At 50.3% G+C, this 21,418-nt stretch overlaps 1 protein-coding gene across 2 annotated transcripts in view; it reads right to left on the reverse strand.

Annotated features, from left to right (window-relative positions):
• The window catches only part of SSBP2 (single stranded DNA binding protein 2), a 198,308-nt gene extending 176,931 nt beyond the window's left edge, over positions 1-21,377 (reverse strand). For both annotated transcript variants that reach the window (XM_058656158.1, XM_058656157.1), the window contains exon 1: positions 21,221-21,377. In XM_058656158.1, coding sequence (XP_058512141.1) covers positions 21,221-21,282 — 62 coding nt within the window. In that variant the 5' untranslated portion in view covers positions 21,283-21,377. The remainder of the gene's footprint in view (positions 1-21,220) is intronic.
• Positions 21,378-21,418: the final 41 nt, after the last annotated feature.

The raw sequence follows: 21,418 nt of genomic DNA on the forward strand, positions 1-21,418 counted from the left end.
GTGATAAAACAAGCACCCACTCCCCTCTGGATGAGAGACGAGCATCTCACCTGGGTGTGAGCCACGAGAAATGCACCCAGTCACAGACACAACGGGCACGGAGAACCCACAACGCTCCGGCTGAATCAGCTCTGTATGGGCACAAGGCTGCCAAGCACGGAACCAGACGTTCCCATCCTTCCACAGGGAAGCTGTGCCCCCATTAAACGGCAACCGCTGGGCTCAGACAGTGAGTTTCTACATACAAAAATGGGTAACGCCCAAGTTCAAACTGCTTTGGCCTCGGAGGCTCCATCCACAAAACAAGACCACAACATCTCTACCCCCAGAAGAGTAAGATGCAGATAAAATCCAGGGCTAAGCCTCATCAGGTTCTCTGGGTCATGCAAAGATGTCAATAGTCTGCTAAGAAATCAGCTGTCAACCCCTTACATTTGTTAGAAACCCACAGACTTACGGTATAAAACCTAACATGTCGGGCCCGGCGCCGTGGCTTAGCGGCTAAAGTCCTCACCTTGAACGCCCCAGGATCCCATATGGGCGCAGGTTCTAATCCCGGCAGCCCAGCTTCCCATCCAGCTCCCTGCTTGTGGCCTGGGAAAGCAGTTGAGGACGGCCCAAAGCTTTGGGACCCTGCACCCGCGTGGGAGACCCGGAAGAGGTTCCAGGTTCCCGGCTTCAGATCGGCGCACGCCGGCCATCGCGGCTCACTTGGGGAGTGAATCATCGGACGGAAGATCTTCCTCTCTGTCTCTCCTGCTCTCTGTATATCTGACTTTGTAACAAAATAAATAAATCTTAAAAAAAAAAAAAACCTAACATGTTTGTGGAGTAGAATTACTGTCCTGAAGAAGCAATCACCAAAAAATAGACAACCCATGTGACTGCCAAGTCAGATGAATTTTTGGCAGTATCTTATGGAAAAAGTATCCCTATTTATGCCAAGAGAGAGGAAAGAGTTCCTGGCTGCTTTTAATAAGCTTTGGGCAAAAATGCTTCTCCATTTCCAGGGTGCTGCAACCATTCCAGTAAAGAACCTTAAGAAAGTCAACTGCCTGCTCCAAATAAAGTTGTTAATATGATTTCTTCTGTGCCCAGGTTCCAACATGTCTATAAGACTGTCAACCAAAGTTAGAAAATGTTCTTTCCTTTTCTCTATGAGGAATGAGGTGTTTATTTGTAGATTTCTTAAGAGGGCTAACACCCAAAATCGTGTTTCTCTTCCTAATGTGTCATGCATAACTTGGGAAGATAATAAATTCTAAATGAAATTTTATGATAATATTAACCCAAATGGAACAAGGAGAAAGCTATCCTCATTTCAAAGAATTTTGCTAGTTCAACAACTTGATTCCAAGTTCTTACAACTGGTCTCTAGGAAGGTCTTTATGTGGCATCTTATACCAAACCGAGGTTGTCTTTAATATCAAACCCCTACATGAACCAGTAAGTCTTAATTGTAACCCTTAATGTGTTTCATTAAAGGAAAGCCAATACACTCATTTAGCCTCATAAACAAATTTATTTCAGAAATTACAATACGCAAAAATGAACATATGATCTTAAACCATCTGGTCCTCCAAGTTCTTAATATTTTTTTCTCAGTTTCTAAACATGAAAACTCTAATTCCCTTAAAAATAAGGTGGCAGTACATGATCCATGATATGGATAAACTCTGCAGTCTGAACCCACGAAAAGTAGTGTTCTTCCCACAGCAGAGCCATCGCAACTTCGAGCCTGGAGCCCAACACACACGGTAAGCAGCGAGCACTCTGGGTACTCCTCGGCATCCCGCAGTGCTGACCGTATCTTAAATACACCGCTCTTGGCTCCACAGGTCCCACTGTCTTTCAAAACTCGACTCAGAGTAACTGGAACCTCCCAACCTGATGCTTCTGAACTCAGAAAGCTGTAAGAGCACTGTCCACAAGCAGGACAAAATAAGTTTTTTGCTTGTTTTTTCCTGTTCTGCTGCTTTTCACAAGAACTTCCCTTTTCACAGATACAATACATATGTATGCAAATAAATAAAAGCAAGTCAAGCCATCTGAATGCTGCTTTTGTTTGTGGCACAATGTTTTGCAATGAGGCTATCCCATGTGCTTCCTGCGGAAGAAAGCCCCGAGGACAGGTGAGAGAGAGCTTGGTCTAGATGCACCCACAGCCAAAACAGAAATTCTTACACTCGTCGTAGTAAACATGCAAAAAAAAAAAAAAAAAAGGCAGAGCAGACACCTGCTCCCCACCACCCCCTTAGCTATTTTGGAAGTGAGCACTGAACAGTGTCTTCTCAGTTGATACAATTCAGGAAAACAGCACAAAGAACACCAGTCCCAGCCTTGAATAAAGAGTTGGATGGAAAGAAATCTTAGAACAAAGTCTTTAAAATAATAATTTTTGAAAGATCGCAAAATCTACACTAAAGTATCGCAGATTTCCTCCTTGGGCAAAAGCAATATGCCCAACATCGGAAGGGTCCGGGAAGCTCCTTTGAGTGCTCCTCGGCAAGATGAGGCCGTGAGCCATCCACGAGGAGAACCGTGTGTCCTTGACAGCCTCAGGATTCCTCTGACACCAAAAACACAACCAGCACGTTGACCAGACAAGAGACCTAGCGATACAGCCATCAACTAACCCAAGGGAAGGCGGGGCCCAGGACACTCAGACTTCAGGAAAACCAACGACTCCTAGATGGGGCTTCCATGGATGTAGCGATAACCACACACCCAAAAATTCAAGGTCTGAACCCCAAAGCATCTCAAATACTACCGTCTACTCGGACTAGATTCTTCACAGTCGAAGAATTGTCCTTTTAAATCCAGCAACTCTGCTGACAGACCATGTTATAGAAAACCTAGGAAACTTCTAAGTCTAGATTTCACTAGTTCTTTTTCCTTCTAACTCACCTTATTCTGGCCAAATGCCACAATTAAAGTTCTTTCTCAATACAGTGCCTGAAGCAATATAATTTAGCAAACTGAAAGCTCTCCCATAAGCCTCAGCCATGGCACCTATTTCTGTCTGAACAGGACCCTGCATACTAAGTAGCACTTATTCCAACCAGTTAAATGTCCACACATCTATAAGGACGCAAAACCTTCCCCAGCTCCCCCTCAGAGGAAGGCGGTCAGAAAATTCCTAAAGCATCATCAGCCTTGCCAGTATCTGAAAAAAAAAATCCAGTGTAAGAAAAGTAAGCATTGTATCACACATATTCATTCCCTTAAGGTAAATGGGCATTTGGGGGAATGACATTTTCTGATTAGAATCAAGATCCAGACTTCTTGTTTTATTTGGGTTGGATGCTCAAGTGAGCTGGCAGATACAGGAAAGCGACTCCACCCTGCTTTTGTAAATTCTTACACACAGAGAAGGAAAGGCCATTGTTTAATTTGCTGTATTACTTCCGTATTAACAGTATCTAAGAAAAATGTGATAAGGAAAAAAGAAAACATGGAGAATCAAAACAATCTCAAACACTTTACAGGACTGAAAAACTAAGATATTTTTCAACTTGGTTTTAGTTGGCAGCTTCACACACAAGCCACCCCCTCTCACCCACTGTCAATGATGGAAAGCCACTGTGTCACCCACACAGCTCACAGCGTGGCCAAAGGAAGCAGAAGAGATGAGGAGTGTATGAAGAACACACACAAGCCAGCAGAGGAGGACGGACAGGAAGCCCCGTAAATATGTCACCCCGACACTTCCACGTTCAGGGAGTGTTTACAGACACCTAGGAAGGTAGTGTGCTGCACTGAGGCCGGCACGCCACTGCCTCTCCCACCAACAGCCGCTTATTCTATAAGCCATTCAAAGATCACCACTCTTAGCAGAAGACTGCTGAACTAACTGCCACTTTATTCAAGTTCCCAAGAGGAAAATGATTGACTGTGAGGGACCATCAGGATAAGCAATTAATGATCAAGTGAACGTAGTTAAGAACTTTGCTTAGATCAGCATGGCTGTAAACCTTGGTTAACTCATCTCATGAAGGATGCTGCAAATTACACCAAACACACATTGATAAAACTTCATTTACTCCCTACTTTATAACTACCTGACAGAATATAAATTGACAGCCCTAACCCTGTGGGTAGCCTTTCAGAGCTGCAAGACAAGACACATGCTACTCATGACACAGTACATAGGACTTTTTCTAACTTACACCTTAAATTTTTAAATTATATCCATATTTAAAGAATGAAATCATCTTTAACAAGGAATTCAGGCTTCATAAAGAATCATTCAAGACACATTTTACAAACCTTTCTACTGACGGAGCAGGAGACTATAAATTTTATCATAAACTTTTAGATAAAAACAAAGTATCAGTAATAAACCACACTTCCTGTCACTTGCGTGTGTGTTGCCTTCTCCTGCTGTACATGGTAAATGACCAGCGGATTTACTATCCCGTCTGCGCTGGACTGCCGGAGTCCAGCTCCAGCCGAGAGTTCGGAGCTCGGGAAGGGTGCGTGGAGTCGGCGATAAAGAAAGACACAGACACTGACACTTGGTGCGTTCTCACAACCACCCAAGAAAAAGCTGTCCTTTTTATTCACTCAGACACCTCACAAGCTTCTGCACAAGCAACTAATTGTTCTATTTTTTTACTTCAAGACTAAGGGGGCATGTACAGACATTCGGTCACTCCCGTCTGCACTTCAGGGCTAAGCAGGTGTCCCCAGAGATAATTCTTTAAAACACTGTATTCATATTCTTCAAAGCAAGCCATTATTCATTCTTTAACAGTAGCCATGGAGCAGCAGCCAGGACTCCAAGGCCAAGGCACATGCGATTACCTGCTAATCAGTAGTACATTCCTACCACATTTCTATTTTTACAACTTGCCCATTATTTGATGGGAAAATAGTTTACAAGGGAAAAAATATAATTCTAAAAACAAAAATTACAAATATTAAATCCCTCTACAACTATAGACCCTATAACCCCATAAACAATAAAACAATAATCAAAAGCCCTTTTCTTTAATAAAAGCATCCTTAATTCCTCTAGCTAAAAATGATAAAAGCGGCTAAAACAGCTACATTTTCTGTGCTCCAAAAAATTGCAAAAACAGGCTAGCCTATAAAATAACAATAACTATACTTATTGCCATAGCAATTTCAGCTCTCACTCCCATCACTTGCATTCCCGTGGGTCCACTGGGTGCTACCTGACTGGCCAGGCCCTGGAAAGGAGGCAGATCCGCCTCACCTGTGACCTCCTGTCTTCCTGCTGCCTTCTGGCCTTGAACCAGTCATTATTTTAGGGCAGGGCACTCGTGCAGTGCTCCCAACACTGGACGGCATCTGGCTGAAGCTGACAGCTCAGGCTTCCAGTTTCCAGAGAGCTCCAAAGGCGGCTCCTCAAGTTTCATCCCCACTCGGCCCCTCGGAGGGCAGCCCATGGTCTCAGGACAGGCTCACAACCCTGCTGGACCCCCCACACTCACTGCCTGTCCACGCCAAGGGCCCTGGGCACATCTCCCACAGCACTGGGCACTCCTGCACGGCTCCCCTCACCCGCAGCCCTGTATTATGCCTTGGAGCAGACATTAGCTTCGGACTTTTAGGTTTTAAGATTTTTTATTCATGTAAAAGACAGGGAGAACAGAGATCCTCCATCCACTGGTTCACTCCCTGGATGGCCACAGCAGCCAAGGGCCAGTGGGGCCGAGTCTAGGAGCCAGGAGCTTCCGGCATTAGCAGGGAGCTAGGTCCGAGGTAGAGCGGTCAGGACTCAAACCAGCTCCTAATACGGGACCGCCAGCGTCACAACCAGCAACTTTACCCACTCGACACAGCGCTGGCCCCCAGAACGGGAAAGACACTGATGCTCAAACACGCTCTGAGGGAATCTCACCAGGCTCTCTTCACTCCTTGTTGGGGGCGGTGTTTATCAGGAACTTGAGAAATGACAGACCCTCCGCTTCCGCTGCGTCCTTCCAGTCGAAGGAGCTTTCTGGTCAAAGGTTTGCATGTTTTCTCATGTGAAATTCCATCACAAGCCTCACCTGCATGTGCAGCGTGTGCAGCATGGCAGCGTTCTTTTTTTTTGTCAGCATCTTTATGTTTCTCTATGCTCTTGTAAACTAATCCAAATCAACTTGTGCTCCGTCAGTTGGGGTTTCCCAAGCATTCTAGTGTGTCTCTTCTAGGACAGAGATCAGCTCCCCAGGAGGTAGTCTGCAGCCTGGGGAGGTGGGCTGGAAGGGGGTGTGGCATGGCGGTGGGGGGTTTGTGATTCCAAGACTGCACCACACTGTGGCTTTAAAGGCACACAAACAGTAACTGAACTCTTGTTGATTGCAGTGCAGTCACTGCCCGGTCATCACTTATAAATAACTACTTTACTCCCCCATGATTCAAAAAAGCTCTTAAAAATCAGCTGACGGGGAACCCAGGAAGTAGGACACACACACACATACACACACCCCGCCCACAGCAGAGAGCCTGGGTGCTGTGTTCCTGGCTCCAGCTCCTGACCCCGCTTCCTGCCATGGAGACCCTGGGAGGCAGCAATGCTGGGGTAAGGAACTGGGTTCCTGCCAGCCGCATGTGGGAGACCTGGACCGCATTCCCAGCTCCTGGCTCCAGGCCCGGCCCAGCCATGACTGCTGCAGCATCTGGGTGGCGAGCAGAAAGCAGCCCTCTCTCGCTGCCTCTCAAATAATTTGAAGAAAAAGGTGACAATAGTTAGCAATGTAACCCACCCTAAAAGTTCCTTTGCAGTTGCTCCCAGTGCATGTCGCTTCACTGGACTTCTTTATACACGCCCCCTCAGTGTGTGGCACAGGAGTGCCCGGCAGCTGACAGAAACCCTTCACAATGTGATGCACCACATGTTCCCCCCAGGTAAAGCCAGGCCATCCTCTGGCCGCCTCTCCCCAGCTCGTCCCACACTCACACTGCAGGGAAGCCTCCGCGGACGCGTGTGTGCGTGACCTGCTCCTCCCCACACAGCCTGGGCGTGCCTCTCCCACCGCTCCTCCTGAGGGCACCGAGACCTCTCCCTGACGCTAGGCACACCCTATGTGGCACAGGAACTGGCGCCTCCATCGTCCACACATCCGCCCTGCGCCCTGGCCGTCTGGCGTCCCAGGCTGCCCCGGCACCTCAGGGATGTGCCTGGCGCAGCTCAACTACCAGCACCAGTTCCACCCCCATTTCCGGCTCCTGCACACTCTGCCTGTGACACCCCCAGAAGGGCTTTGCTGTCACCTCACAGCTTCCAGGGCTGCTTCAACACAGACTCGGGAAACGCAGCTTGGAGTTGGCTTTGATACCAAAAACAAAAAAAGGCTATCAGAAAGGGGTTTTTTTTTTTCATTAATATTTATTTTTATTGAAAAGGCAGATTTACAGAGATAAGGAGGTGCAGAAAGCTCTTCTATCTGCTGGTTCACTCCCCAAGTGACCACAACAGCCGGAGCTAAACTGATCCGCAGTCAGGAGCCAGGAGCTTCTTCCAGGTCTCCCATGTGGGTACAGGGTCCCAAGGCTTTGGGCCGTCCTCGACTGCTTTCCCAGGCCACAAGCAGGGAGCTGGATGGGAAGTGGTGCCGCCGGGATATGAACCAATACCCACATGGGATCCCGGCACATGCAAGGTGAGGATTTAGCCACTAGGCTACCGCGCCAGGCCCTATCAGTAGGCTTTTTTCACATGCTTTCTCCATGAAGTTGATTTCAAGATTCTCCCTCTCTCCCCAAAACCTGCAGATTTCAAAATGTCCTATACCAAAAGAAACTTCTCATTCCTTTTTCTGCAAACTTTTTTTAATATTTTTTTAAGGATTTGTTTTTTTATTGGAAAGGCGGATATACAGAGAAGAGAGACAGGGAGGAAAATCTTCCGTCTGATGATTCACTCCCCAAGTAGCCGCAACGGCTGGAGCTGAGCCAAGCCAAAGCCAGGAGCCTCCTCCGGGTCTCCCAGGTGGGTGCAGGGTCCCAAAGTCTTGGGCCGTCCTCGACTGCTTTCCCAGGCCACAGGCAGGGAGCTGGATGGGAAGTGGAGCAGCGGGGTCAGAACCAGCACCCATATGGGATCCAGGCACATTCAAGGCGAGGACCTTAACCGCTATGCTATCGCACCAGGCCCTTTCTGCAAACTTTTTGAAGTGCCCTGATAACAATGCACAGAAAAAATTGGGCCAAATAAAAGGCGGGGGATGGGGGGGAAATAGAACTGGCATCTATTAGAGGCAGGCACTGGCAGCTAGGAGTCCCTGGCCTTGGTGCCGGGATCCCCAGGCAGTGTTGAGGCATATGCACACTCTCACATGTGAGCATCACGCTTCAGGGAAGTGATTTTTTAAAAAAGATGTATTTATTTCAAAGGCAGAGCTACAGAGGGAGGGGGAGGAGAGGGGAAGAGAGATCTCCTCGATCCATCCACTGAGTCTAATGGCTGCAACAGCGGGGCAGGGCCTGGCTGAAGCCAGGAGCCTACAGCCCCCTCCGGGTCTCCTGCATGGGCGCAGGGGCCCAGTTACTTGGGCCGTCTTCGCTGCTCTCCCAGTCCCATTAACAGGGGACTCAATCGGAAGCAGAGCCGCCAGGACTCAAACCAGCACCCATATAGGATGTCGGCGGTACAGGCAGTGGTTAACCTGCTGCCCACAAGGCCAACACCCATAACGTGATATAAAAGAGAGGGAGTGATCTAAGCCTGAGTTCACGGCCTAGCTCTGGATATGTGACTTGGTTAAGTTGTCCTACTAGTTTGCTCACCAGGAACATGAACTGTAGAAAGTGAGATGATGCAGACCCTGCTCCTTACACGTGTCACTTCCCTGTCCTCCCCGCCAACTCAGCAGCTTCAGCAGAGCAGCCTGTCGTCCGGCCTCTCCACGTGCAACCAGCCCTGGAATGTGGCAGCTTCCCCCTCACGCTACGCGATAATTCCTCCTGAATTCTCCCACGTATGTGAGGCTGGAATGCTACCGCAAGCCCAGCCACCTTCAACACCCGGACCTCTGACGCACAGGACCGCTGGACGCTGCTTGAGGACGCATGGCTGCCACCGTGTGGGAACACGACGGTGACAAGAGGCTGTGCTTTGTCACTGCAGCTCTCTTACCACAACAGCTTCCTAAGAGACCTGCCCCTTGACACACACTTGAGTCGCTTCCACAACGATCCTTCTAAAACTCATCTTCTGCCTAAAGCAGCTGTTCTGCCAAGCCAAGTTGCCACTCAGGGCTGCCCTGCAGATGCCCTGCGTCCCGGTCAGGCACATCCACCACCCTGCAGCCAGCCACGTACAAGGACACTTGGTAAAGTTCCCAGAAAACACAAAGCAAAAATTGCAATGTTTTTAAAAGCTGGAAAACCATGCATACGCATCAGTGCTCCAACCTACAGGTGTTACTTTCAGGAGCTTCCCCAACATACTGAGACTTTTTTTAGATACTAGTCCTTAAAGGAAACAGCGTAACAAGCACACAGTGTTCACAATGCAGCAGGTCTCATCAGCAGGTCAGAGAAGACTGGCAATGGAGGGCGGGGCGAGCAGCACTTCCAGATGAACCCTGGAGCCCACCTTATGGGGTGGGGGAGGCGGGCACTGACCAGCCCAGGGCCCTAGGGTCACGGACACCACAGCCACCGTATTCCTCATCTCTGCAGATCTCCCTCTTCTGCCACACTTTCTGTGCTAACCCCCACCAACTCAGCTAGCGCTCGTGTGCCAAAAAGCACCCCGCTAGAAACATCTCCTGACAATCTCGTAGTCAGAGGCTGAATTCAAAGCCCCTGTTTCCCCACTCTCTGTGGCACCTGCCACATCCTATTAGCAGTGCTTGTGCCCCAAAGCAGTGGTCACTAACTTCCTGTGGAGGGCACCTGCCACAGGGCCTTGGGAGTGGCTGACACACGGCAGGGGACGACAGCCTGGACAGCAATGGAGGAATGGGGACACACCAGAAAATAGGTGACTACGATCCCCAACCCTTTAGTTATAGATAAATACATACTACCATGAAGAAGTAAAACAAGCTTCAAAAACTAACTTGCATGTTATGTTGGCAAAACCTGATTTCTGAAGAAGTTCTATTTTCTTAAGGCTATTCTATAGTAAGAACTAGGGGAATGCTTGCTCCAAATTTAAAAAAATAAAAACTGGGGGCTAGCATGGTGGTGGTGTAGTAGGTAAAGTTCCTGCCTGTGATGCCGGCATCCTAAATGGGCACTGCTTTGAGTTCCAGCCATTCCACTTCTGATCCAGCTACCACTACCACTCCTGGGAAAGCAGTACAAGACAGCCCAGGTGTCTGCACCCCTGCCTACATGGCCCTCACCTGGCCCAATGCCGGTCACTGCAGCCATCTAGCGAGTAAACCAGTGGACAGAAGCGCTCTCTCTCTCTCTCTCTCTCTCTCTCTCTCTCTCTCTCTCTCTCTGTGTGTAACTCTTGCAAAATAAATAACCAAACCCTTTTTGAAAATTTGAAAACTGAACACTGTTCAGATGTCCTCCCGTGCCCCTTCATGCCTGCTCTCTGTCCCTCCTGCCCTGCTGTGACTGGAAGCTGATGGGTCCAGTTCCCTTGACCTGCTGGGTTCTGCAGGCGACAGGCCCCAGCTCAGCAGAAGGCAGAGGAACGGGGGCCCCTCCCTGCCGAGCCTCAAGCCTCTGCCTGCCACCCAGTGGAACTCTGCACACCTTCAGTAGCTCTGCTCACTGACCCCGTCAGGAGCCGCCCCCGGCCACCTGCCCAACACCAGCACAAACGCATTCTGATCAGAATCTGTTCTACCGTTTCTTCCGGTTCTCCCACTCACAAGGCTCCCATCCTGCAGAGAAGCATGCACCAACTGCATGCTTCTGGACAAACCTGCCTATTCCTGAATCTTTCTGGCCTGACTGTGTAAGTCTACCTCACCCACATCTGAATTCCAAATGAATTAATGAGTCGTTTCCCAAGAGAAATTGTCCCCTGAAAGCCACTCCAATATAGGTATTCCAGAAAGATACGTCACTTCCCTCATGTTATCTCTAACTGAAGGAACACCAGCATCAGTCCCTTAGCTCAAGGCAGGTGCCCAGGCAACACCCAGAGATCTCCTCCCTGACAGCAGAACAGAGGGGCGGGTCAGTGTTGATCCAGCTGTTAGGGGTGCTGTGAAAGCAACCCCAAAAGAGGATAGACAGGTGACAGCCCCAACATGGTGGCACAACTGGAATGCTTGGGACAAGGAGAACTTTCTGGACACCTAGTGCAAAGCAGAAACAAATGCCATCCTACCGGGCCAGGTGGTGGCTGGAAGACCCGGGGCGAGGACACCGCCATTCCATCATTCCGAGAGAAAGGGTTTTTGCTAATATTACATATTCCTCTCCCGTTTCCTTCCGACTCCAGTTTACAGAAAGAACAGAGGTAACAGCTTGATCTTGGGCTTCTCCTTGGCCTCCTCCTCCATGCCAAGAACTGTTTCAACTCAGTTACCAGGGGAAGAACTGGGGAGTATCTGTGGCCACTCTGAGGGCTGACAACTCCGTCAGCTGGGAACGGCTGTAACACGCCCCTGGCCTTTCAGTAACTCCTTTCTCCTTCTCTATGTCCCCACAGCCCAACAGTGGATGTGAGTTAAGGAAACGACCCAAGCGTGCCCCCGTCACACTCCTTCCCCATCTCCCCCAGGGTCCAACAGGGAAGCACAGTGAGTCGAAACGGCTAAAATGGGCAGCGGAGGCAGAAACCCAAGCTGGCATCCAGACTACACCATTTATGGGTGGCCTGGAACAAAACGCACAACTTGAGACTCTGTTCCCCACTACGTAAAATGGAGATTACATGGACTTTACCAAGCTTTGGGAGGGACCGAACCAGAAAAGAAGCAAGACACAAAAACCCAGTTACTGTATGAGCTCACGCACGAGAGACGTCAGGACAGTCACTCAGGTGTGGGCACGGAGGACAGGGCAGTGGGCGCTGCTATTGATGGGGCAAGGCCTAAGAGGGGCGGAGTCTCCTAACAACATCAAGTGCCTCACGCCACCGAACAGCAAGTCCGCTCTGTGTATTTCACCACACTAAGAAGGAAGAGATCACTCTAACATTTGGAAGCTTTTCCCTCCAAGGGAGACAGATGGCTGGAAAGAAAGAACATTCCTGTTCTATAGCCCAGCCCAACTCTCAACCTGCAGCTAACTGGAGAAGCAGCTCTGGGAAGAGTTCACCGACAAACACCAGACAGTGACTGCCCAGGTAAGCACCGAAAGCACCTGAAAGCCCACACCGACTCACTTACGCAGGAAAGGCGGAGGATTCCAACTAGCAACCCCATCTTCCTCATCACGTGACACTCCTGGGAGTTCACCGATTGTTCAGAATTGCACCTACCACACCACGCATCTTCTTCACTTGGTCACGAGACTGACAGAAACCTGTAACCATCATCGGGAGCTTCAGTTCTCCGCCGAGTCAAATCCATACTCAAGCCTGCTTAAGTATACATGACTCTCTCACCACAAAAGAGGCAGCTGTTGATAATGCAAGGAGCACCGATGCTGGGGACCCAAATAACCCAAGCACAGCCCGGCAAGGCTGCACAGCATCTGCACCACCAGGTCAGGTGAGTCAACTTCCAACTACAGCTCATCACTCGTGCGACTGCACCCCACGTGCACGGAGTGAGACTGGGAACACTGCGAGGGGGAATTCACTTGTACTTTAGAACTCGACCCCAGGGAGCCTATGCTATCCAAATTCCACACTGCAAACACACACAGGGCGAGGCACTCAGCACAGCAGATACCACCTGGGATGCCAGGGGCCCACTTTAGGGTGTCTGGGTGGCAGTGTCGGGTCTGGGTCTGTCTGGGTGGCAGTGTTGGGTCTCGATCGGGGTGGCAGTGGTGGGCCTGTGTCTGTCTGAGTGGCAGTGTCGGGTCTGTGTCTGACTCCAGCTTTCTGCTGGTGTGTCCCCTGGGAGGCAGCAGGTGGCAGCCCACCCAGTGGGTCCCAGATAGTTCTGGGCTCCTGAGTTTGGCCTGCCTCAGCCTTAGTTATACTGCTGGCATTTCACTGGAGAAGCAGACAGTGGAAAATATGTCTCCACACCTTTGAAGAAAAAAAAAGTACAAATAAATTTAACATGCTCATTTAAAAATACACACAATTGCCGGCCCAGCACAGTAGTCTAGTGGCTAAAAGTCCTCACACCGGGATCCCATATGGATGCCAGTTCATGTCTGGCAGTTCCACTTCCCATCCAGCGCCCTGCCTGTGGCCTGGGAAAGCAGTCGAGGACGACCCAAAGCCTTGGGACCCTGCACCCACATGGAAGACCCAGAAGAAGCTCCTGGCTCCTGGCTTTGGATCAGCTCAGCTCTGGCTATTGCCACTTGGGGGGCAAACCAGCAAATGCCTTTCTGTCTCTCCTCCTCTCTGTAAATCATCCTTTTCAATTAAAACAAATAAATCTTAAAAAAAAAAAAACCACACACACTGCCTCAGAATGTCAGTAAGATAATCTCTAAATATAGCCCTGAATTCACAGAAATACTAAGTGCTATACAATGGAAAAATCTTCTTCAGAAATTACTTCTTCATCCAGTGGGGAAGGAATGAATCAATGACACACTGTTGCTGCAGGTTTGCAAGTAGTTATATCCTTCCTTCATTCATTCGACAGGTCATCACACTGAGCCCAGCTGGGAACGCCATGAGCAAGTGCACACCACACCAGGGTCCCACTTGCGACAGAGCTTCCTGTCTGACACACAGGACATCAACGAAAACACCACGCCAGGGTTTATGGCAGGAAAAGCAAAACTACAGTTTGCTAGGAGAGTCCCCAGGGCCCCCTGGGAGGCTTGGGAGGAATGATCATGCTAACAGCACGCCTGGTGTCTGTGTCTGTCACCGTCCTCCCTTGGGACAGTCACAGCCCCGCGGGTGTGGGAGATGCAAGACAATCAGCCCTATTTCCTGGAGACTAACTGCACCCACCACCCAATTCACCCACAAAAACAGGAGAGCTCCTCCGTCCCAACTCCGCCTCTGTCTCTCTCTCTGTCTCTCTCTCTCTCTCTCTCTCTCTCTCTCTCGCGCGCGCGCGCACTCTGAACCAGTGTGTGCTGAGGCAGGCACTGATGCTGAAGAGCTTCCTCGGGGTGGTTTAGTCCTCCCGGCACTGCCTCAGCCACACTGCGCCCTGACGCCTTGCTTTCAGCATGACTCAGGTGTTCTGCTTGCACAGCACCTGCCCTGAGCAAGCGCCTTCCCGACTGCTCGTCAGGTCCAGCACGGCCTCTCCGTCCCCCTCGACAGCAGTGCGTTTCTCCACTGTGTAAACAGCAGGTTTTGAGCTGTTCGCGGAGGCTGCCCACCACGTGCGTCCCACACCTGCAGAGGCTAGAGTCGCCGGTGCCTTCCCGCCCCTACGCTTACCACCTCAGGCAGACCGGAAGCTTCAGGAAAGCAAAGATCCATTTTATCCTCCTGACACTCTCAAAACACATCTTCCTTGCTAAAGACTCCCAATTCTGCTCGGGTTGTCCAGGTACGGGCAGCAATGGCCCCCAGCCCCAGGGATGAGCAGTGACCAATAGCAGTAATCCCATTACCTTTGTCAGTAACTGATTTACGGAAAGGAATTTTACAGTTCTTTCTCATAGCAGGTAAGAAGACAGCTCCCGAGCAACTTCAAGAAGGGGTTTTTCTTCCTGACTGATGAGACCTTATGAAAAATCTTGTCCTTCCTCCTCCACGCGAGGAAGGGATGCAGGGAACCTGAGAGACGCAGCTGTCACCCCGGGTACATTAGCAGGGAGCCAGGTGGGAAGTCGGGCAGCCCAGACTTGGGTCAGCACTCCAAGAAGGGGCCACAGCGTGGCAAGTCCAAGCCAAACTGCTGCGCCACAGCACAGGCCCCTGGCTGGGGTGCTTTATTTCAAGATTTATTTATTACTATTTTTTTATTTCAAAGTCAGATTTACAGAGAGAAGATAGAAAGATCTTCCATCTGCTGGTTCACTCCCCAAATAGCTGCAATGGCCACAGTTGAGCTGATCTGAAGCCAGGAGCCAGGAGCTTCTGGGTCTTCCACACGGGTGAAGGGTCCCAAGGCTTTGGGTCGTCCTCCACTATTTTCCCAGGCCATAGCCTGGAGCTGGGTAGGAAGTGGAGAAGCTGGGATACAAACTGGCGTCCATATGGGATCTCAGCACATATGAGTAGACTTTTAGCCACTAGGCTACCGTGTTGGGCCTAGCTGGTGTGTTTTAAACATGATCAGTTAACCCAGGCTCCACCTGCTGCTGATATTTTCAGCATGATAAACTCATTTTAAGCTTCAGTTTTTTCTGTTACATTAAAATAGCAGCTATAGGCTACGGGATTTTCTGAGGGGAATTAAATGAGATAATGCAAGTGGAGTGCTATGATGGCATGTCTTATCATCATTAGTAATAATTCACTATGACAAAGCTCCACAGGTTCTTTCCACGATATTTAGGATGTTACCATTTTCCAAAAGAACATTCATTTTAATCCTGTATAAAAAAGAAGATTTTTAATAGAATCATTCACTTATAACGATTCTGTGCACCAGTAAAGTAGCTTTGCATTTATTTGTTTTCCTCAAACTTGGAATGAAAAAATAAAAGGAGGTCTAGGCAAATATCAGTTACCTAAAGAAAAAGAACCACATTCAGTTTGGGGGAGAGCCTGGGCGTCAACTCTACGCACTGATGTGACTACACACACAACGTGTATCTTCATGGACTATTCTTGCCTTCACAAACCTTTCACCAGCACTTTAAACACAATTAGAAATGGAGCTACATTAGACAATGAAACTCCACTCCCTAACACCTGCACCAAAAAAAAATAAAATAAAATAAATAGTGGCGTACTTTGCGCGACGGGAGGATCGGGAGAAGCTCACAGAGGAGCCGGCTCACTCACTGGTCCAGCTAACTGCGACCTGCACAGGGCCCTGCCGGCTCAACTCGGCGTCCGAGTGGCTTGGCGTCCGGGAAACCCGAGCAAGTACAATCTAGGTGCAGCTTTGTTGTTACTAAACAACCACACACAGGAGTGAGCACAATTTCCACCACGGAGCTAAGATGGCCCAGGCCAGTCCAGGAACTTTTTTTTGTTTTTGGTCTATTATCTCACACACACACACACACACACACACACACAAAAACCTCTCTTACTCTGCTGTGGGAACCTTAACGATTAACCTGAAGAAGATGATCACTTAACCATGTGGACCAGACAAGTAACCTGCAGAGCCTACCAGTCACCTGTCCCAGCACCAGTCCCGTTACCAGACCCTCCAAGAACAGGTGCTTCAGTGTACAACGCGCACACACATCCCACCTGTTCCCTCCCTCACCAACTTCAAGGCAGTAACGCACAGAGCACAGAACATTCCCGCCAACTCCACAATAAAGTGATAATTATATTCAATTCACATCTTTAAGTCATACACTCCCAGCCGCAGTTTCTGGTCTTTTACGACCAGTAGTTTCATCCTAATGTTACGTCCTCACGTTTGTGTAACAGTTGTGATCGCTGTGTGAGTAGGAACGATTTACATTCAAACTGAGTTCTCCTCCAGTTTAACTTCCAACTGTGTATCACGAAGGTAAAATGTTAACAAGCCACAACGTGGGAATTCCGGTCCCAAGCCCACAGGAAGGGGTGTTTTCTAATTTTAAAACAAAATAATTTTACTTTCAAGTAGCAACTGAAGATATAAAGCACATTTGCCCTAGTACTGAAGAACTAAAATTTAATGATTTCTCTCAGATTGATTTTATACGTCAAACTGCCTTTCAAAGTATAGAAGAAACTTTTCATTGCTTTTGCTTTCACGGCTCTGAAAAAAAAATGTGTCATTTTCCCAATGGATTTCAAAAACTTTTTGCTCAAAAAGAATTTCTCATTTAAATCTATTCTCCCACAGACTTCCTGAAGTACCCTCATATTTCTTATAGTTACAAAAAATACGGGCTGAAGAAAACTCAAATCTGATTCTGAACACATGACACAACTTCTTAGAGTAGCTCCTTCAAAAACATCTTTTGATGCTTCTCCAAAAATAACAGATAGATCAAAATTAAAACACACACACACACACACACAGCACAGATACACTTCTGCTGGGGTACCTACACATTCAGGACGCTCCCTGCAGATGGACTGGCTGGAGCCGGTTTCCTATCACACAGGACAACACCAACCCGTAAGGACAGCGCCCCTTAATGTCATACACCTGACATGGCACCACCTGCTATCAAAGGAGTTTCTGAAGGCTGCTGTGACTTCCCTCAGAAGGGAAGGTTGGTCACTCTCCTTGTGGTTGGGGGGAAGGGAGGGGACCGGTGTTAGGGTCGGGTGTCACCCTGTGTAAACCCTCCCTCTCAGCCTGGCGGTTAACGAGCATCCTTACCCCACTGGACTCACCCCGACAACCTGCTAGATAGTGTTGGTTTCTTGGTACATCCAACAAGATCCAAAACTCAAAGGCCCAAGTTGCTCTCCAGAGGCCCAGGTCAGATAGGGTTTGTCTTCTATAGTTTCTGGCTGGTTAATTTAATAAGCATCATGCTCCTCTGTGTGTGTGTATACATGTGTATATGAATGTGTGTATGAGTGTGTATGCATGTGTGTGTGTGTCTGTCTGTCTGTCTGTACCTTATAGCCCACCTCCTTTGCTAGCAGATTTGTCTTTCTGGGCTATAATGTTGGAAGATCAAATTAGGTTCATAAAAAATTAATATCACTACTCATCTATTTACAGTGGTCACTTGCACGGCCATGGAGCTTCAAGTACCACAGCATTTCCTACAGGAAGAGTTCACGGCTATTATGTTTAATTCGAAAATGTAAATGATCAAAGACAGTTTCTGGGAGCAAAAGAAACAAGTGGAGGGAACGAAGACTGTTCATTATTGAAGGCTTCCAACTCTCCCTGCCTTCCATCACAACACACACAGCTCTGCGGTCTGCCAACACAGAGGATGCCAGTACCAGGGTGCCAGCACCAGGGCGTACCCAGGATCCAGACTCCGAGCCGGCCTCATTTGCTTACGTGACAAGGTCCTTCAATACACAGCACCCTACCTCACACCAGGAGGGCAATGTGCTCCACTGAGAACCACATCTTTGTGGCTTCAACCCCACAGGCTCCCAAGTTAAAGCAAGCTGCAAGAAACCCCACTCTGCTACTATCTTCTACCTGTTAATATCTGGCTGAGTTTTTAAACCTAGGACTCATACTCTTAGTTTTCTTAATTCTTTCATGGGGGGGACCCACTATCTTGCAAACTTATCAGAATTAAGAAAAATACTGATAATGTGTTACTACTAAATACAGCAAAAAGCACAAAGGTGACAACTAAGCAAAAGTTACTCTTGCTACATTGTTGCTTGGAGATACTTTGGAAAGGCAACTAAGCGGAAGAATGTGAAACCTTTTGGAGGTCAGTGAAAAATGTTTTTGTCCCCACATTGAAAAAACTTAGGTCTGTCATCTTCATTATCAAAAGTTTATCTGGTGTTTTTTGAGTGTGCGCAGAGGAGAAAGGAGAAGTAACCTCCACCCTCAGGAAGCTTATATTTTAGGCAAAGCAGGACATTAAACAATTACACAGTTATTTAATCACAGTTGTGATCAGTGTTTATAAAGACTGCCTGCAAAGGGAGACATGAACAAAGATCAGAACTAAGATTTCTTCACAAGAGTCATGTTTTCAGTCCCTCCCTCCCTAATTAAACCCAAGCCAAACCTTTTTAATAGACCTCATCTGCCTGTTCCTAAACGCAAGTCATTACGCTGCCCCTCGCCACGTGTCCCTTCGGAGGAAGTATCCGCAGGAATTACAGAAACTGTGTCAAGCCTACCAACACAGCTCAGACCACCGCATACCAGGACTTGCTCACAAAGGAGAAAATACACGACAGAGGGAGACACTTGCTACCAATCTACATTTCTTGCGATTGTAAAACCAACACTAGTTTCACATGCACACTATTATTTATAACTTTTTTCACAACGCTTTTCTTTTAGCGTGTACTTCCTGTTTAGTGCTGAAAATTATTTTTTTCCTATGACTTTTAAAATATCAGCACATCCCTCATTTGTGCACCAAAGCAAAATCCTTCCTCACTAGGCTACCTTTTGCAGTCTCCCGCCTTAAAAAAATCACAAACAAAAAGAAATCTCCTTTGAACTCCGAGGTCTGGGAGTTAGCACGCGGCTGGTCCAACGGTGCCTTCACGGCTCAGGAACAGCAGGGCGGCAGAAAACTGGATGGCCAGAAGATCCACTCTCCCACCAAAATGAAACTAACTTTATCCCCGAAAAAATAGCCCATCTCCATGTCTATCTTGGGAGTCAAAACAAATTCGCTTAGGAATTAATAAAGAAAGAAAAGAAAGAAAGAAACACACCCACAATGAACCCAGCAGTGGCTGGCCATGCCCCAACGGGCCTCTTCACCTATATTTAGTCCCCGGGGTGGGCGAGCCAGTCCAGACTCCTGCTGCCAGGCGTAATGAATGGGGAACAGACTGCAATCAAACAGCACCCTCTAGCAGGGCCCGCACGCCCTGCCCGCTCCACGCCGCCGGGCGCCACGCGGGGCTGAGCCCCACGACAGCTGACAGCCCAAGTACCGCCACGCACCCCAGGCCACACTTCCTTACTACCTTCTCAGAAACTATTAAAAAGAAAATCAGGATACAGACGGCCGAGTGTCCAGCAAAAAATTAAAATCGCCCGAAATGAACTCTTCCTCAGTCAACCCCCCAAACCCCATCACTTCAATCCCCTCACATCCCCCGACCAGAGTAAGTAAAATGCCCAATTTCCACGTCAGCCTTCAGAACACCCTCCTTCGGCTGTGAACACCCTCCTTCGGCTGTCTGCCCTGCTAACCCGCACCCCACAGCCCGCGTTTTAAAACTTCCACCTCAGCAGCAGCTGCCTCTCAGACTACAGATCCCCTCCTCACGGCGGCACCAAGCGCCTCCACGCAGCGCCTCAGAGGAACCTTCTCTGAGGAGAAACCGCGTCTCCGCGTCCTCCCCGCGGCTTGCTTGGCTTCTGCCACGCAAACCCAGGCCAGCCACTTCTCCCACCACCGTCCCCTCCCGGACCCCTCCTGGAGTCCTGCGTGGCGGGGACCTCGCGCGGGCTGCCGGCCGCCAGCACCACGAGGAGGAAGCCGGTCCCCTTCCCCAGGGCGCAACAAACTTTCCGGGGAAAAGCCTCGCCGCCCCTCAGCCCGCCGGGCCACCTCGGGTCTGCCGGCGCCCCGCGCCCCCTGGGGAGCCCCTTCCCGAGCCGAGGGCTGCGGGCGGCCAGCGGCCTCCGGGGGCTCTGCGCCCCGACACGGGTGGGGGTTCTTCCTCGGCGCGGTCACAGGCGCCGCTGCTCTCGCTTTTAGTCAGCACCAGGTCGCCGCTGCGAGCACACACCAGAACAGCAGCGACAGCCCAGCCGCACGAGGCCCTGCCGGCGGCCCCTGGCCTCGCCGGCCCCCGGCTGGGCGCCCGCCGGAGGTGACACCTGTGTGCCCTCCCCCGGAGGACCCCAGGAGGCAGCCCGCCCCGCGCGCAGGCCGCCCGGCCCCGCGCCCCCCGACGGCGGGCAGGATCAAGTCCCGAAAAGTTCTCGGGCCGCCAACCGCCTGCCCGGGAGCCTCGGCGGCGGGTCCCGCTCCCGCCCGGCGCACGTTCCCTTCCCGGCAACCCGGTCCTTCCCAGACTCCCCAAACTTCAGCGCCGCCGCCCCCGACAGACCTCACTCTGTGGGGATCCGCTCGGCCGCCCCTCGCCCGGCACTCCCCGCTGGCCCTCCACGCCGCGACCCCCGGCGGCTTCGCCCCCTGAAGCGCGGCTCCAAAGTTACTTTGCGGAGGCCAACCCCCGGGTTACGTCCCTCAAGCACCCAAACAAGTTTCATCCCCGCCGCCGCCCCGCGCGCCCCCTCCCCCGCCAGCGCCAGGGCGAGCTCGCTCCCCACCGACGGCCCCCCAAGGCCAGCCGCCCAGCCCCCGCAACCTTCGGGGCAGCAGCCGACCCCCGCACCGAGCTCCCCGCCGCGCGCCGCCCGTCCCCCCCGCAGCCACCCACTCCGCGGCCCCGGGGAAGGCGCGGGTCCGGGCTGCGTGTCTTGGCGGAGAGTGCGGTGCGTGCGTGAGTGCGCGCGCGTGACGGCGGAGGGTGCGGAGCGGAGACACTTACTTCTCCCGGGCCTGGCTGTCGGACGGGACGGCGCTGCTGTTACTCTTGCCTTTGCCGTACATGCTTGTGCCGAGAGCAGCTCCCACTGTCACGCACCTGTCAACCCATCACAGCCTCCCCGGGAACAGCCCCGTCCCCATGGCGACCCACGCAGCCACCCCCACCATTGGCCGCCCCACGCCGGAGCTCCGCCCCCTT

Source organism: Ochotona princeps, chromosome 28, assembly GCF_030435755.1.
Source record: "Ochotona princeps isolate mOchPri1 chromosome 28, mOchPri1.hap1, whole genome shotgun sequence".
Lineage (NCBI taxonomy): Eukaryota > Metazoa > Chordata > Mammalia > Lagomorpha > Ochotonidae > Ochotona > Ochotona princeps.